At 39.9% G+C, this 18,280-nt stretch overlaps 1 protein-coding gene across 1 annotated transcript; it reads left to right on the plus strand.

Moving 5' to 3' along the window:
• The first annotated feature begins 437 nt into the window (after positions 1 to 437).
• Positions 438 to 17,505, plus strand: LOC119504389 (dual adapter for phosphotyrosine and 3-phosphotyrosine and 3-phosphoinositide-like). Its single transcript, XM_037796480.1, has 9 exons — positions 438 to 566; positions 6,535 to 6,657; positions 7,771 to 7,904; positions 8,764 to 8,894; positions 10,104 to 10,151; positions 10,320 to 10,382; positions 10,572 to 10,657; positions 14,054 to 14,141; positions 16,821 to 17,505. Exons 1-9 carry the CDS (start codon positions 520 to 522, stop codon positions 16,842 to 16,844), a joined length of 744 nt encoding a protein of 247 aa, XP_037652408.1. The 5' UTR covers positions 438 to 519; the 3' UTR covers positions 16,845 to 17,505.
• Positions 17,506 to 18,280: the final 775 nt, after the last annotated feature.

An 18,280-nucleotide genomic window follows, 5' to 3' on the forward strand; every position in this document is an offset into this window, starting at 1 on the left:
GTTAATAGTCTGTTTATTGTCAATACTGTATATACTGCTCCTATTTTTATACTTCCTTCTATTTAAATGGTTCATATTTTGTTACACTTTGTTTAGCTCTTTTTTTACTGTGTTAGCTGATGCATCTTGTTTTTGCATTATCCCCTTTGCTGCTGTACACTGCAAATTTCCCCACTGCGGGACTAATAAAGGAATACCTGATCTTATCTTATCTTAATAACTGCGGTCAAGCTGAAGTGGGTCGTGTCTAGAAGGGAGCCCGCAAATTGTGAAATCTGATCTGAGATCGGCAAAACTTGCAGAAACTATCGCGAGACTTGCTGCCCGACGACCTATCCATGTCTAACCTAAACTATCTCGCGAGACTTTCCCCCCACTGCCAGTGTGAAGAGTTACGCCACCGTTTGGGGCGTGTCTGACTCTGTGTGTGACAGCTCTCACTTCTCTGCGTGACTCGCTGCTTCTCTCTCAGATGACCGACACACTGTTGAGGCTTTGACTGAATCCTGAGACCCTGACATGAGTTTCTACAGTGATGTGTCCACGGACGAGCTGGTGACTTTGGGGTAAGACCGTCTGGGACTGTAGTCACGTTACTGCCATGTAAGCTTTTCTTCTGTTTTCCCTATCTGGAAATAAACAAGCCCCTATTGACACACTGGACCAGACTCCGTATCAAAATCATGCAATTAAAAGTATTCTTACCTTTTTACAAGCATAATACACTTTTTAGAAAATATCTTAAGAGTATTCACAAAACAGTAGACTGTCTTGGTGAACTCGGCATGAGTTCCCTGGTGTTACAGCACCATAAATCCTTACTACCACTTCTCAATTGTTTCCAAGGAACTACTTAGCTGAATAGAAAGCATATTAGGTTACATAGAGACTACTGAGGAGTAAAATAGTTTCACTGTTTGCAGTGTCTATGGACTTCATAAATATCATTTAATTGAGAAAATACTTTTTTTTTTACATTTATCCTTTGATATTGCAATATATTGTTATTTATTGTTTTTTTATTTGTTTGTTCGTTTTATTGACACAACAAACATTAATTACTTCTTTATTGTTTTCTTCCATTTACATGCATTTTCTTTTTAAATATCTATATATTGTAATTTGCTTAATGAATTGTATATATTTTATGTATATATATGTTTTTGTTTTTATTTTGTTGTTTTTTTATTTTTTATTTATTATTGAATTGACGCTTTGGCAATATTGTTCACCTGACAGTCATGCCAATAAAGCAAATTGAATTGAATTGAATTGAATTGAAAGATACCGGGAAATAGGATGTTATGAACACTCAGTGAGAAACACCTTTCTGATCCAATGTAATAATATGCAAAACAATAGCTCAGCTATGAATTCTATTAAGCTTATAATGTTCAATTGGTGTTGAGATGTGCCTAATATTCTGCCCCCTCATGCATGTAGCCTAGATGGGGGTGGACAAAACATTAGAAACGCCTCTCAGTATATGACAGTCCAATATAACACCACCACTAACTACAACTCAGTGATAGAGATATAGCTGAATGAACATTTGCAGCAACTCATAATGTAATAACTGCTCATAATGTAATAACTGAGCAAATTGTAATAATTTGAAAGTAATAAAAGCTCATGATGTAATAATCAGCACATCATGTAATAAAATCTTGAGCACATAACATAATAACAGTTGTTTGCGTGATGTAATAAGTTATTACATTATGAGATCATTATTACATTATAAACTAAGCAAAAAAAAGTTGAATAATGAATAAATTCAGCGCATAATGTAATAATTTTAAGAAAGAGTACTCTCCTTGTCTTCTTAAAGCAGAGGAACCCTCTAGTTCAGGGGTCAGCAACCTGCGGCTCTTTAGCCCCTCTCCAGTGGATTTAAAAAAAAAAAAATAGTTGAAATGAATAACTGTTTTTTGTTTACATTTTCATTTTTATTTATCATTGTTGTAGGTCTATGGTACGACGGAGTATTAGGGCCACATTGAGGGGAAAAAAAAATCTGATATTTCGAGAATAAAGTCGTAATATTATGAGAATGAAGTCATAATATTAAAAAGTAGTAATTTTGCGTCTTATTTTCTTTTTTCTCATAAAGTTATGACTTGTAATGTTACTACTTTTTCTCGTAATAAAAAAAAATCAATATTTTGACACAAAAACGGTCCGCCAGAGTCTGACATCAGAACTGCGCCCATAGCAACGGTCTGTTATACATAGCAAAGGTCTGTTATACATAAATTACAGACCGCAGAACTCCGTGATTGACCAATCAGAATCGAGTATTCAACACAGCCGTGTAATAATAATAGCAATAGCAATCTATGTTATATATTATTATTACACGGTCGTGTTAATACGAGATTCTAATTGGTCAATCATGGTGTTCTGTGGCCTTTAATTTCTGTATTACAGACCGTTGCTATGTATAACAGACTGTTGCTATGCATAACAGACCGTTGCTATGTATAACAGACCGTTGCTATGGGCACAGTTCTGATGTCGGACTCTAGCGGACCGTTTTTGTGTCAAAATGATTGATTTCTTCAGTAAGTAGCCGTGTAATAAGCGAGATAATGTACAGCTAGCGGGTCATTGTTGTGAAAGAATCCCCTTCAGGGTGATGAGAGACCCCTTTGCTCCGCGTCGGGGTGCAGCATCGCCCTGTCGGGGATTCTTTCACAATAATGAACAATGTACTCAAAGTACATTATCCCTTACTTATTACGTTATGAGTTGCTACAACACCTCTGTAACACTGAACACTAAGCTGTCATAGGTTAAAGGCATGGTAGTTATATTGATTTGATTTGGAAGTGCTGAAAGATGATAGACTTATAGCTTAAATTAGATCTAAAAAGTGTTTTGCTGGGTGCATGTAAAGCATGAATAAGTTCACACGTGTTCATACGTGAACACACAGAGCATCCATACAATCACTCTGCTGTCCATAATCTTCTATGCTGTGTTTACAGACTCCCCAAGATGCTTTTTTTTTATACACTCTCAGCTACTTTTAATGCAAATGATGAACTTTCACATCCCTTTACTGGTTTCCTTTGCATCTGTCTTACAGTCTGAGGCTTGTTTAACTGCAAAAATCATCCCCATTTCCCCTCTTGAAAGTCAAGTTCCTGCTAGGGCTGCAGTATTATAGCTTATTAATTGTAAGAGGCATTGTAGTATGATGATATCCTGTTTAAAATAATTCTTTTGTCCAAATTCATATATCTGAGCAAACTGTAATTTAAAAGCTTTTTTCCAGAGCTTTCAACCTCATCTCATGGTCTTCATCAGTGGAAAAGTAAATTCCGCTGATGAAGACTGTGAAGTAATAAATAGTAAGTGGACCTTGTGTTAAGATTATTTTGTCAAGAATGAACTTTATTGCTCGACATGCTGATTGTTTTGTTTTATGCATTTGGATAGTTTTATCAGATTCAGGCTAACACATGCAACACTGGAACATAATTCGTTACACTGCACCTCACTTTGATTATTTTATATGCAATGTTAATTGTTGCATCCCTATTTTTTGTGTTCTATATATGAATACCCCAAACCATTTCCTACCCTGATATCGACTATGCACATACTCAGACTGAGGGTGAGTAGCAATCTGATACCAGCGGTCTTTTTTCCCTAACTTTAAAATCTCTCAACCTTTCTGTGTGGAACTGATTAAGATGATCTTTTGTGAGCAGGGTCTGAAATAAAAACTTTCTTCACTTCCTGCCACTGTGGCAGACAAGTACTTTTTTTTGTCTGCCACTCAGAAATTGTATCTGCCACTTTTGAAATCTCTGTGGTAAATGAAGGAATAACATTTTAGATCTGATGTCATTCAATGTTCAATATATTTTACACAAAAAACATGATAAATTACAGTGTTCGATTTACACCGTAGCTTCTGGGGCAGGGAGGTTACTGTACACAGTACTGTACTGTACTTTGTTATTGTCATCTATAGTGGTTGTTTGCATAAAAACAAACAATTCAAATGATTATGATTATTTAAACATTTGCTTTGATTAAAAAAATCTTGGCAAGCTGCTTAGAGCTAGATTTAGGAAGTTAAACAAGTCATAATTCTCTCTCTAATATCTATTTGATATTGCTGTGAAAACATCTCCTTCAAACAATTGGATTTACTTGCCAACAACTTAATTTTACGAGATTACATTTGAACACATCATGATAAAGTTGTAATTTACCTTCGTCCAATAGTAATTTTTCCTGAGCAGCGTTTGAACGCCTCATAATTGTAACTCAATGGCACCTCCGGTAACGCTAGTAGCTCCGTTATTTATCCAAGCAGGACTGTGCTGCCAACCGGCTGCTAACAGCGAACATTACTAACTTTCCTCCTGTTGATTTCAACACTGATTTGTTGTTCACAGTGTCACTTTATCAGGAAAAAAAACAGGGTGCGTCCCCTCAGGTTTATAAGTTGTTGAGTGCTTTTTTTTCTCTCTGCCATGGCTCCGGTCCAAAACAAACATGAATGCAAACATGATACAGTGTGCGTATGCGTAATTGCGTAACTGTGGGAAAGCATCAATACAGAGGAATCGATAGTCACAGAAGCATGAAATGCCAAGGAATTGGACAAGTAAAACCCATTCTTAACGGGAATCGGTTCTATATTCCCATCTCTAGCGCTTTCCCTGCCTGCCAAAGTGGCAGATGGCCTGCCCATTTTAACCGCTACTGCCAACAATTTACCCGCATTTGGCAGGTGACGGGTGCTAATTTCAGACCCTGTTTGTGAGCTAATGTAATGCAAGTCTGTAACTACTCATCACTTCTTAACCCCTTAACACTCCGACGGACGCTATTCTGTCTTCCAGAGGTTGTAGCGGGATCAGTTTCTGAACTAGAGTAAATATACTGATATCATATGATACTAAAAACCTTTCCTAAACCTAAGGAATCCATTGGTACCAACCATGACATGTTAGCTGATCAGGAAGAATGCTAAATAACGCTACAAAGTTGAGCTAAATTTTGGAGAGTAACAGCTGGCAAGGCGATTTTCAAAGGGGTCCTTTGACCTCTGACTTCAAGATATGTGGATGAAAATGGGTTCTATGGGTACCCACGAGTCTCCCCTTTCACATACATGCCCACTTTATGATAATCACATGCTGTTTTTTGCATACAGTACAAATGTGTTATTTTTGCTTATACTAAAATGGTGTATTTGAATATTTCAGCATACTGGCGTCCCTAAAGTAAATAAATTGGGTATCACTGTAAAGCTGAGACTCTTGTCGATCCAATGAGCCCAACTGTATTCATGTGTGATGATGTTAGTCCCCATAGTAGCCATTTCATTGTAGTGAGACCATTTTTTTTAAACTTGACCTCACTGTATAAAATGACCTGTGGTGTCCTCTAGGATCATCACAGCCTCATGAAACTTTACAGCCACAAACTAGAGACCTAGAGCATTCAGAGGATGGATGGATCAAACTAGAGACCTAGAGCATTCAGAGGATGGATGGCTTTTCTAGCTAGATTGACAATAAGGGGGTTTCTGAGCATTTTACACAACACAAGTGCTGGCAATCACCGAGAAATACAAAACCAGAAATCTCCAAATGTCAAAAGTTTTTGATGCCAAATTACAGCATGGCTTTTTTTCTATGGTGTTCCTCAAGGTCTTAGTGTCTTAATGTGGTATTTTATAATTTTTCTTATCAATTCTCGAGTGGTAAAAAATGGTTAAATTCAGCACCAAATCTGTGCAACAAATGGTATCACCCCCAAAATTGCTGCAACAATTTATGAGACATAATAGAGCATGGGAATGGCCATCATATACTTTTATCATAATGTTCTAAGCCCCTTATACACTTTCACAATGTATTTTAATAAATTTTTTAATTAATCTCTATTTCGTACTTGACATACAATCTCAAATTAATCTTCAGATTCCCAGCTTTCAGTTGATGTACACCACTTATATGTGGCATCTACTGTTGACTTTTTACCCCTTCCCTCACATGTGAAACTATCAAGTTGGTGCTGCTTTTTAAGGCTGTGTAAAAAAAAGTCAAAGACAACTTTTGAAAAAAACACTTTCCATTAGAGTTTTAAACGTTGATAAACAGTTCAGTTTATGATGTTATGTTCAGTTCAGTTCAGTTCAGTTCAGGACATGAATGCTTGCAGCTCACCCTATTGCAAGTGAATGTGTTAGTTCCTGTTTCTCATCTCAGTGTTCAAGTGATTGGTGTGGACCAGTGTGGATTCCACACAGAGCAGTGAAAACTTTGGAGCACCCTAGATCTCTCTCAGAAAATGAAGAATAGGGAGAGAAAGCCCAGAGGAACCACATGACTGGGCCTTTTCAGACACACCGTGTGGGTTCCAAACTGTCGAATCATGCTGGTGTAACTGCATCATGTTTTCCTTTAAGAATATGGCACTGTAGATAGAAGGTCTAGATCAAAATTGCCTCTCAATTCACCACAATATTGAGTTACAGGTTATTTCTTGTTTCATTTGTTGAAGGTGGTACCACTATGACCTGTCCCGCCATGCTGCAGAGGCCCTTCTCTTGTCTAATGGGACTGATGGAAGTTATCTCCTGAGAAACAGTAATGAGGGACCAGGCTGCTTCGCCCTGTCTGTCAGGTCAGTCTGCTTAACATCATCATTCCAAATGTAGGAAGTATACACTGTGGTTTTGGTCAGTTTGATTGCTAAGTGATGAAGCAGTAGATCGCTGGTGTTTAGAGAGGGCAGCTTCACCCACCGGCGCTTTCCCCGTGCGCTGTCGTTTTTTCATTCAGTCATTCATTCATTCGGTCCGTGAGGCAAATTATCACGGGAGTAAAGTAAAAAACCAAACAGAAATAGTCCCCAAATGAACACTGCAGGTGGACTACTTGATTACTATAAGCAGATTATTTAAACAGCATTTGTAGAGGAATGATTCCCAAGCAGTTTGGTCACTATCACCTGTTGATCACTTTATTATTGCTCTACTGTTTATATTGAAAATGAGGACATTAGCAGCAGGTTAAACCACTGTTCATTTAACTTGAATAGAAGTTGGTTTATTATATTTTTTGTTAAATATTACACTGCCTTGTATCTTGAGAAATCGTATCGTATCGTTGTAAAAACGTATTGTCACACCCCTACTGGTGTTAGAACACAGCGTGGAACCTACTTTACATTTGAATTACCTTAATCTAGGGCTGGCTATAATGAATGGGCTGCATTTATATACAGTATAGCCCTTTTCTAGTCTACCGACCACTCAAAGCACTTTACAACACATGCCAACATCTCCAACAAAATGACGTTCCCATACAACTAAACTGCATTCTCAATATGTTTCAAGGGAAACATATTTTCTCCTGGATTACGGCTGCAGTTTTAAACAGTTTTAGACATGTGGTTAATGTTGTAAATTGAAACAAAACAAAACAAAGACATTATCTATCTACTATCATTACACATGTATTTGTGATACGTCAAAAACAAACGTAAACAACGACAAAATAGGTTTGCTTTCAAACAGTTTCATTGTATGGGAATGTAATTTTGAGAAGACAGGGCTGTTTGGCTACATTTAGCCTATATGTGCTGTTAAAAGCAAGCATGTCACAAGCCTCAGCCATTACCAAGACGGTAAACTATCTAACGAACTTATATAATACTGAGATTGCTGTATTTTTGCATGTTAATAACTTTGAAAATTCAACATTAAATGTTGTTTGTTTGTCATTTGACACATAGGGCAAAGGATTCTGTCAAGCATTTTCACGTGACACGCAAAGACAACGGCTATGTGTTTGGGTTTAATGAGTTTGCAACCCTTCATGACTTTGTCAACCACTTCGCTAACCAGCCTCTCCTGGGCAGTGACACAGGTATGCAGAACTTCAAATCTTCTAACTAACAAGCTTACTGCATGTTACCAGCTCAACCAACACATTGCTCTGTAAGCTATTGTTCTGGTTCAACCATAGCGTGAGAGATGACTTGGTGCAGCAAGTTTGTGTTACAAATGTTTGGGTGTGAAAAAGGTGTGCCTCTGGGGATCCTACTACAGTAGTTTTGAGTTGTTGAAGAAATCTTCAGCAACAATTTAGAAACAGGCAGTAGTTTGAAATTGTCAAAAGTTGAGTTTAGAAGTGCTTAACATTGAACCTATCCTCCCAAGCCGAGCTTCCAGCCTGGCTGTGTACTGTACTCAACAAATCCTTAAACACATTAGGTTGGGGGAATCCAGCCATTCCCCTGGGGGCCTGTGTGTCAACTGGTTCGTGATCATTTGGTTAAAGTGTATCCCCAAACCACTATTTTCAGCTGAAAACCAATGTATATGGGTATTTAGTCGAGTTACTGATGGACTCAGGTCCAAATCGAAGGTTACGCTATTGTAACCCTAGTTCTATAAGCACAGGTGGAGTCCTCTACTGAACTCTATGGGTGGATATTGTCCTTCAATCACATGCACTTTCAAATAGAAAATAGATATTTTATGTCTATGTAATAGTTTGTGTAATAGGTTTTAGAGGATTGTTTAAAACCCACTACATCATTTGGAAGCTGTTGATTTTCCAGTGTTGCATGGTGCACACGACACATGAAACATTGCAACACACATTGTTATAAAATCCCCACACATGTCCGTTGTGTTGATGGATGTTGTATTTCTTCTTCTGTGTTTTAATGTGTGAGGTAGTCAGGCCTGTAACCCCCCCTCTGCCTCTGCCTCTGAACCAGGAACCCTCATCGTGCTGAAGTGTCCGTATCCGTGGCGTGTGGAGGAGCCATCCATCTATGAGTCTGTACGAGTTCACACAGCCATACAGACAGGCCGCACGGAAAATGATCTGGTGCCCAAAGCCACATCGGTATGACACCTACTGCACACTCACACCAATGAGCAGCTGATATCGAAGTCAATTTTATATCAAAATACCTCTATGATGTGATGTGACCAAAGTAACCTACAGGAGGGGTCAAAGTCACCTTTCTTCAAGTCAGCCTTGAAAGATAATTTCTGGATTATTACAACGTGGATATTATATTTATAGTTTTGGCCATTATCAACTGTTCTGAAAACATTCTACTCAGATATTGTCCAATCATAGCTTACAATGGACAGAGTTACACTCAAAATACTAAAACAAGTGGCAACGAGGAATGAAATATATTACAAAGCCTTTATTGTAGTGGCTAAATCATTAAAAAAGCCCACGTTTTGACCACAGTAGGTCTTCGTTAGGCCATTTAACCGTTTGGCTATTGGGGCACTCCAAGCTGGAGCTGAGCATTCAACCACATCTCAGTCTTCACCAACGAAATGGAGTTGTTGGCTCAGTTGTCACCACATAACCTAAGTTTTGAACTCATCGTACTACACGAGTTGTGTTCATGTGAAGGCTGACAGGAGCATTAAATGGGAATGAACCAGAGGCGAATTTCGCTTATGTGTGACCATCTTCACAGTAACTCAGAAGCATTCCAGTGGGAATGGCTGTCAGAACATCTAAGTCACAAAGAGTCAGCACTTACCACAAACTACTCAACTCCTTGAGGTCTCTGCTGGTACAACCTAAACACAGGACCCCCCACCCCAATTGGAGTGGTGTATGGCTTCATCCTGACATCACATGTGACAGCCGTGGGGAATAGTACTGTGAAGCAACAAGTACCCTGGACCAGAGAGTGATTGAGCACCAGACCAGAACCACTCACTGGAAGTCAGTGGATAGCCAGAGAAAGATGAAGGAGGACATTCACATCTGACACCAGAGGCCATCTTTGAACAGAGACAGAGGTTACCATCTCCAACCACCTGTTATCTAGTGATGGGAGTTCTATACTTGTGTTGACTGAACTGAACTGACTGAACCAATCCCGTGACAAATGAGCCATCAACTTCGTTCACTGATGAAGAACTGTGAGATGTGGTTGAAAGCTCCAAAAAGAGCTTGTAAATTGAGTTAAGCTGATTTTGGCCCAGATCCAAGTTACAGCAAACCAGAATTATCCTTGAAAGTCAATACTGCACTAACAGTAGAATCATGTTCCTACTAACACAAAGCATGTCTTTACAGCTGGGCACAAAGGAAGGCTATCTGGTGAAACAAGGAGCAATTGTGAAGGTAAGAGCAGTGGAATCGTCGGGGAGTTACACCTCACCATGTCAGCTTTTATCAGGAAATCCGTAGTTGAAAATGTAATGTAGTGGAGCAGGACTCTTTCGGTGTCTGAACACAGACCACTGACTGCAGTGATGCTTAAAATACATCCATTTTTAAACCTTTTTGCAGAACTGGAAACAGAGGTGGTTCACACTCAACAGATATGATCTCAAATACTTCAAAGACAAAGCGGTGAGTCTCTCTTCAGCTTCGAGACATTGCTGTGCTAAATGTGCTATTTCACAACTTCACGTTTGGATGTTGGATTACAATATGTGGCTGTAGCAATTGCATTAAGTTGAAGCTGCTTCTAGTCACACCAGACAAACAAGTGGGGGCTTGTGGTGGGTACATGTAAGCTGTAGAGCGTCTCTGTTGCAGTGTGAGGGGCCCATTCGAACCCTGGATCTGAGAGCCTGCTCCGCAGTCCAGTTTGACTACTCTCAGGACAGAGTAAACTGTTTCTGGTAAGTGATGCACCATCAGACAGATGTGTCTGTTTCATCCTTTAATAGGAGCCATACTCCTTTAGCATGAAGTCATGTTTAGTTGTTTTCTGTGGGGCTGTTGTAGAGGCTTAGGCCCACACACTATGGTATCTGATCAATTAGAATAAAAGAAAAGTGTGCATTTAAAGGGCAGTTCTGATGGATGTTCATATTGTAGCCCATTCTCTAGTGATTCAGTATTGCACTGGGGCCCACGAGAGACTAACATTTAGTCTTTAGTATGCGTCAAGAACAAAAAACTAAACTTGGAATGTTTGCTAACAAGTAACTTACTGGCAAGCTTGTAAGCATTGACACACCATTTATTAGCTTCCAGTGGGACGTCTTCAGAATTCTGAATGTTTGGCTCACCGGCCAGCCTGAGTTTGTACACCTTTTTAAGTCATGAACCTGACGTTTTGCCTGTCAAAACACAAGAATTTAGATTTTGTTATGAATACACTGCCAGCAGGCATGGCCAGATTAACCTGGCATTTAGAAAGGAGCACCATGTGAACACACTATTAAAGTGGCAGTAGGAAGTATATTTTTGACATCATTGCGAAAAGATTCCACAATAACCTTTCAACATATTGTAATTCAAGTGTTCTGAGAGAAAACTAGATTTCTGCACCTCCTCATGGCTCTGTTTTCAGGCTTTAGAAAATCTAGCCTGTGACGGGAGACTTCGACCAATTACAGGTCATTTCTTTGAGAGAACATTCCGATTGGCTGTGCTCCTGTCATGTGACCGGAACTCGGCGTCCCTTCACCAGATTCCACAATGGTGGCGGCGTCACAAACTTTCTTATTTTACAGCTAAACAGTACACTACAAGATGATTCTGAAAACATGTTAGGAGAGAAATAGGCATTAAAGTAACAGAATATTGATTCATATTTGATCAGCGCTGCCTAGTTTGACCGTTTGTTCGGAGTTCGCGAGTGATTGACAGCCGGCTCTTATGGACAGCAGACCTCAGATCAGCTCTGACTGCTTGCTTTCCTCCGGTCTGTGAAATCTTGCAGATGTCGTTAGGAGAACCGGAGGACACAGAGGAACATGCTTTTTTTCAGGTTACCTGTTTCATGTGCTACTGTCAGGATATAGCGACTGTTTATAAAAATCACTTTTTTTTAATCATATTTGCTCCAATATCCCCTACTTCAGCTTTAACTAAAATAATGAAGGTGCTAACTAGATTTTGACACAGGGCTCCTCTATGCATCGCCACAAGATTATGTAATAATCCAGGAGCCAGTCTGATGTGTATTTTAGTGGTGGAAATACCCAAACAACTTTGCAACAACAACCAACTCACACTCAGTGAACCTGGCTTTTGGGGGAAGTTGCCAGCTTTAACCACCGAGGTAATCCAACCTTGCCGCAGACCTTTACAGCTGCAACAATAAGGACACTGCCTGCTTGCTCATAGACCTGACTGGAGTGATGGGTGGGGTCCAAAAAAGATGTCTTGAACAAATGTGACAATAGTGTCCTCCCTTTAATGAGGACGCCATTAATAGTTTAATAATGTAATAGTTCAATTGTAGCAATTGAACTATTAAAAGTACTGATCAACAGCTCTGTCAGACTCTACAAATATACTGTGGCCACTTTGTGCTGTGAGTCTTGGACCTTCATTCCCAATAAACACTAAAAGTTGGTGTGACAAAAGAATCTCAATTCAAGGTCTACTTACGAGCTTTTTCTGCTTTCAGTTACAGCTCATGGTCTTTATTCAGCCATTGGTGCTGAGTCAGTAGTAGAATGTAGAATGGATTTGCTGATGAAGACTGTGAGCTGCGTTAAGAAGCTATGAAACTGCTAGCAAGTGGGCCTCGAGTTGAGATTTGTTTGCCATGTATATAGATTCCATGGTCAAGACTGAAATCCCATGCTAAACCCATTATGTTGTTTTACATCATAAATATGTTGAGAGCAAATTTGGAGGATTTTTAGAACACAAATAAGGGGGTGTATCCATAATAACGCTCATTTGCAACAATTCGAATAATTAATTCATCCTTTAAGTCACTTCCAGCTTTTCAAATGCTAATATTTGCTGCTTCTTAAGTCTTCTTTGATCAAATAGATTTTATTCTTTATTATTCTGCACTTAAATCTGAATAAGTCAGCCTGGGCTTTAGGAACTTGTGATGTTTTTTTTTTTATTATCTGACATTTTAAAGACCAAATAATCCTTAAAATAATCAACAGACTAATGGATAAAGAAAATAATTGTTAGCTGGAACCCTCTTCAGAAATAAAGAATTATATAACTGAATATGAACAACCACACAAAATATATGATAAAATAAAGAGGTATAAATATGCAAGATGGGCATGGATACCAAAAGAAAAATATGTGCAGATGACACCAACGATACAGAGAAAAAGCAAACAGAATCTGTGCCAGATGAGTCAAAGCACGGTGAGTTGTACTTCCTCATGGCAGCATAATGGGACATTTGTGTCATTTGAAAAAAGGGAAGTGTGAACAGAAGGAAACGGGGGGGGGGGAAGGAGAAGTGCCCATGACCTGAAAGGCAGCGGCGGCTTTAGAGGATACAACCACTTTACCCTTTACACGATATCCAATGCTGCACATTTACAGTAGATATCAATCCAAACAGGAAGTGTGTAAGTAAACAGGTGATGTGTAGTATCAGCTCTGTTCATTTTAACTGCAGCAGCAAAGTGAATAGTTCTGATTATGTTATGCTAGAACCCAGACTGTATGGCTCTGATTTGCCGGCAACAGCCGCGGCCGGAGGCATTACGTTTCCGGGTCTGTCCGTCCCATTCTCGTGAATGCGATACCTCAGGAATGCCTGGAGGGAACGTCCACATGGACTTAAGGATGAACTGATTAGGTTTTGGTGGTCAAAGGTCACTGTGACCTGACAAATCATGTTTTTTTGCCATAACTAAGAAGAATAAGAATTCATATGCTAATTTGGACAGACATTGATGTATAGGTGGGTGATAACTGTTTATGTCACAGTCCACAGCCATTTCCAAATCATTGCCAAGAAGTTTTATGGAAAGAAGTTTTTTGTGATTTGAAACTTACTACAGGGAGAAAGAGACTGAGAGTCGTTTTTTAATCAGAGTACAGCAGCTCATCTGAACACAATTACTTAATGGCCAGGATGAACAGGAGGAATGCTTAATGCAAAACCTGTTTTTCAGTGTGCACATGGATTAACTATTGTTGTAAGACAATAAACCACACCCTAACTATGAAACCAAACTCTGGCAAGGTTTCTTGACAAACTTAAAGAAGGAGACTCTAAAACAAGAGATGAAACCATGTGTCCTGACTGCTTTTTAATGCACAACATTGCTCTCCCTATCGCTTTGTGTCCACAGCCTGGTGTTTCCTGAGAGGACATTTTATCTTTGTGCAAAGGCGGGAGTGGAGGCGGATGAGTGGATCAAGATCCTGAGGTGGAAACTGGTGAGTCTGTTCAGACTGCATGTTTTACACAGTGCTGGCAGGAAGTGAGATATTTTACCAGTAAGTCACAGTGCCTCCGCTCTTTACTCTGTAGCAAAGGAGCTAAAAAAAACAACTCTTAAAGAACTATTGATAATGTGCTGCGAATCTCTAGACGTATAGTCCTGACTTCCATGGAGGATTGTTGAAAAGCATTCTGGGAAACAAAGGAAATCACCAGTTGAGATTCAGTAGAAGAAGACAAGGTAGATTAAAGTGGCCGTAGGCAGTATATTTTTGGCATCATTGGCACATGATTTTTTTCAGGTTACCTGTCTCATGCACTACTGTCATGATATAGCGACCGTTTTATAAAAATAACTTGTTTTAATCATATTTGCTCCAGTCTCACCTACTTCAGCTTTAAAGGAAAGTTGATAATTACAACACGTCATGACACAGTAACTCCTGCAGTGCAATGAATCTGTGTCTGTGCCTGAGGGAGAATTTTTGCTTTGAGCAGTACAAACAGACAGAAAGTGAGCAATACGTCATAAAGCTTGTGTCATATTAACCCACTTCCTTAATTCTGAAAAACACCATGTTTCTTCAACCGCTGATCCCCTGCTGGTTAAATATGAGTTGAATCTATTTGACTTTTACCTGCTTGTACACTGTAAAATCCTGTTGCCTTCCATTTTTGAGAGTTACATTTGAACTAAACTTCTGTTGAATTATTTATTATATAGTTTGTTCATAAATTGACTGACTGACTGACTGACTGACTGACTGATGGGTCAGTAAGCTACTGAAAACCTATTTGCCTGGCTGGTTACCACACGTTTCTTAACCTTTCTCTGTCTAAAATAGATATAAATGACCTTTATAATGAAATAAAATGGCCATTATGAAAGGCAAACTCTATGTAGAAAGAAAGGGCTGGCAGCAGCAGCAGCAGAAACGCAGCTGGTGTGAAAATCCGACACGTGAATCACGCAGCCGCCACACCACGCACTCCTCACATTCCCAGTGTGGACAAGCGTCAGATAGAGCACACAGTAATCATTAGCCTCTGGATACAATTCCTGCTGCCGTGTAGTCGTGTTTGGCAAGACTCACTGCTGCAGTTTGGTTTGATACACTATTTATTGCATTTGTTGGTGTTGATAATTGTTTTGCAAATAAATGTAAATACTGTGATCGTCTGATCAATGATTCAACACATTTCATAAGTGATCAGCTCAGTGCAGCCTACAACTAAATATGAGTGAAAGACACTGAAGCATAAATTGCTTTACTTCCATTCAATACTAGCACATTCTGTAACATCCATAACGTAGAAGAAGAAGAAGAAGGAGAAGGGTTTCTGAAGAGTTTACCCCAAAAATGCATGCTGGGAATTATATTAATAAACTAATAATGTTGGTGGGTTTAAGGAAAGTCGTGGAAGAAGACGACTTGAACTCACTCTTCTGAAGGTTGCAGCAGCTACCGAAGGTTATGATATTGTAATCCTAGTTCTATAAGCGCAGCCTCTAACTGGACTCTATGGGTAACACTCTCCTCCAATCAAACGCACGCTTTCGCCCACTGGTATTTGCATAAACGCAAGACATGCCTACTGAATGTGTGCATTACCACAGTAATATAAGGCAGCTCTTCGCGGCCCTGAGCCGTGAGTCCCGGCAACACATGACGGGCCCCGACTGTGGCTAGCGACATCACACGCCCCGCTGCTGGCAACGCCCTGAATCAAGTTGTTCATTTGGCCGATGCTCTGGTCCAAGATGTCACTCTGAGGCAGCACAGTGGGGGCGTCAGGCTGGGGAGATGCCAGTGGAACGCCCGACACACCTGAATTATTAGCTGCTGCAGATGCCTCCGTGCGGTCCTGCACCCTGAGAAAATATACTATACATGCTACCGGGGCTCTTGTCTTCAATGGATTCCAGGATGCCTCGACACATATCTGGCCAGATATCTGGAAGTGAAGGCGAGACGAAGGCCACCTGAGCTGGACGAGCTGGGCTGTATATGAAACCGTGGTGAAGACGGCTCACAGGTTTAGGTGGGAGCCGTAGCCCAACACGTCCCGCCACAGCGGCCATCACCAGCGGGAAGTCCAAACAAATCGAAGTCGATGCTGGCTTCTGCGGACCGTGGAACCACCAGACATCGAGGAAACATCATCGTCTTCATCAGCAGATGCGTCTCGACAGGAATGACTGGAGGCAAGGTCGGAAGCTGGAGCAGGGATCTCCGCAGCGTCGGAAGCTGGAGCAGGGATCTCCGCAGCGTCGAACTCAGACACTGTCATCACAGCGGAGTCTCACTTCGCAGCATTGAAAATGATCCCATATATGCTGGCGTTGAATCTTTAGAAGCGTCCGGGAGGCCAGGGAGTCTGGAGAATGCTGAACATCAGTGCCAGGCAGCGCTGGATGGCGCTGTGATGACTGTAACTGCGGTTACGCACATATTTGGTAGGCAAGTCCCGATTGGGCGGCTACATTTATACAAATCTCAGTGGGCGAAGCGTGCATGTGATTGGAGGAGAGTATTACCCATAGAGTCCAGTGGAGGGCGGAGCCCGTGTGAGTTAGAACTAACAAACTTGCAGTATTTAAAGGATGAGTTGATTTCACTGAGTGAAACATCTTGTGTTTTTGCAGCTAGCAGTGACACTCTCTTTGTTTCCAGTCACAGATAAGCAAAGGTCGATGACTGCTGTCAGTGGAGACTCCGGAGATGGAAAGAAGCCCCAAGTTCATAGAAGACGTCACATCAGCTGGATGAACAATGAAGAACAGCACCATTGAAAACTGAAGAGTAGACTGGAGCGTGAATAACACTGGGACACATGTCCCTTAGTGTACTGACTGGAGGCTAACTACTTGGATGTGACTCCACTTTGCTTTATGATAGTCCAAAGATGCTTTAGTTCTCATGTGTCCTGCAGTCTATCTTTGCTGCTTTTCTTGCCCAGAGGATGTTTGTTCCGAGTATGTTTTGCTTTAACACCTACTTAAAGGGGACATATGATGAAAAACTCTGCTTGTGTACTGAAGTGCCTACCAACCCACAAACTGTAAAATAAAACAACCCAGTCAGGTTTCCTGAGCTGCCTAGATCTTTGCTTAAGATCTATCAGGCTTCAATACACACACACACACACACACACGCACACACACAACCACGCCTGTAATGTCATCATTTTAGGGGCATCAGGCTTTGGTGTTCCAGGGCAGCAAGGCCGTCAAATAAAACAATGATTTTAAGTCCACGGAAATAATGAATTTATCTCAAGGGTTAATGAAGGATGATTTTATTTTTAATACATAGTATAACTATCATTGAAATAAATACATTTAAAAAAACAAAAAAAGCAGTTTATTTCACTTAATAATTTATTGGTATTTACAAATGACCAATATTTGTAAAGTTGGTTATTGTTGTTATTTCCTACTTTGTTGTGCTGCAGCCTACAGACAAAGTTAATACTGTTAAAAATCCAGTTATGATCACATTGATCAAAGATTTGTGGCTTTGTGTTTTATTTGTAAAAAATACATTCATCCTCATAATTATATCGAAATTGGGTGAATTGTAACACAAGGACCAAGAGAGTAAGAAAGGCAGCCTGTGCTCCTCTTACTTCTTCTACCTGTTCGGATTATTTATTCAGTATTGTGTAGTATGGACAAATGTTACACTATACAGCAGGCTGAGCAGGGACAGTTGGTTAGTGAAACATCCACAATTATTCATACACACGTAGGCAAAATTGTTGGTAACGTTCCGTTAAAGAAAGAAAAACCCACAACGGTCACTGAAATAACTTGAAACTTACAAAAGTAATAATAAATAAAAATTCACTGAAAATTAACTAATGAAAATCAGATATTGTTTTTGAATTGTGGTTCAACAGAATCATTTTAAAAAACAAACTAATGAAACTGGCCTGGACAAAAATGATGGTACCCCTAGAAAAGATGTAAAATAATTTGACCGTAGGGACATATTAAACTAAGGTGTGTCCTGTAAATAGCATCACAGGTGTCTGCAAACTTGTAATCAGTCAGTCTGCATATTTAAAGGGTCAAAAGAAGTCACTGTGCTGCTTGGTATCATGGTGTGTACCACACTGAACATGGACCACA

This window comes from Sebastes umbrosus, chromosome 16, assembly GCF_015220745.1.
Source record: "Sebastes umbrosus isolate fSebUmb1 chromosome 16, fSebUmb1.pri, whole genome shotgun sequence".
In the NCBI taxonomy this organism is placed as follows: domain Eukaryota; kingdom Metazoa; phylum Chordata; class Actinopteri; order Perciformes; family Sebastidae; genus Sebastes; species Sebastes umbrosus.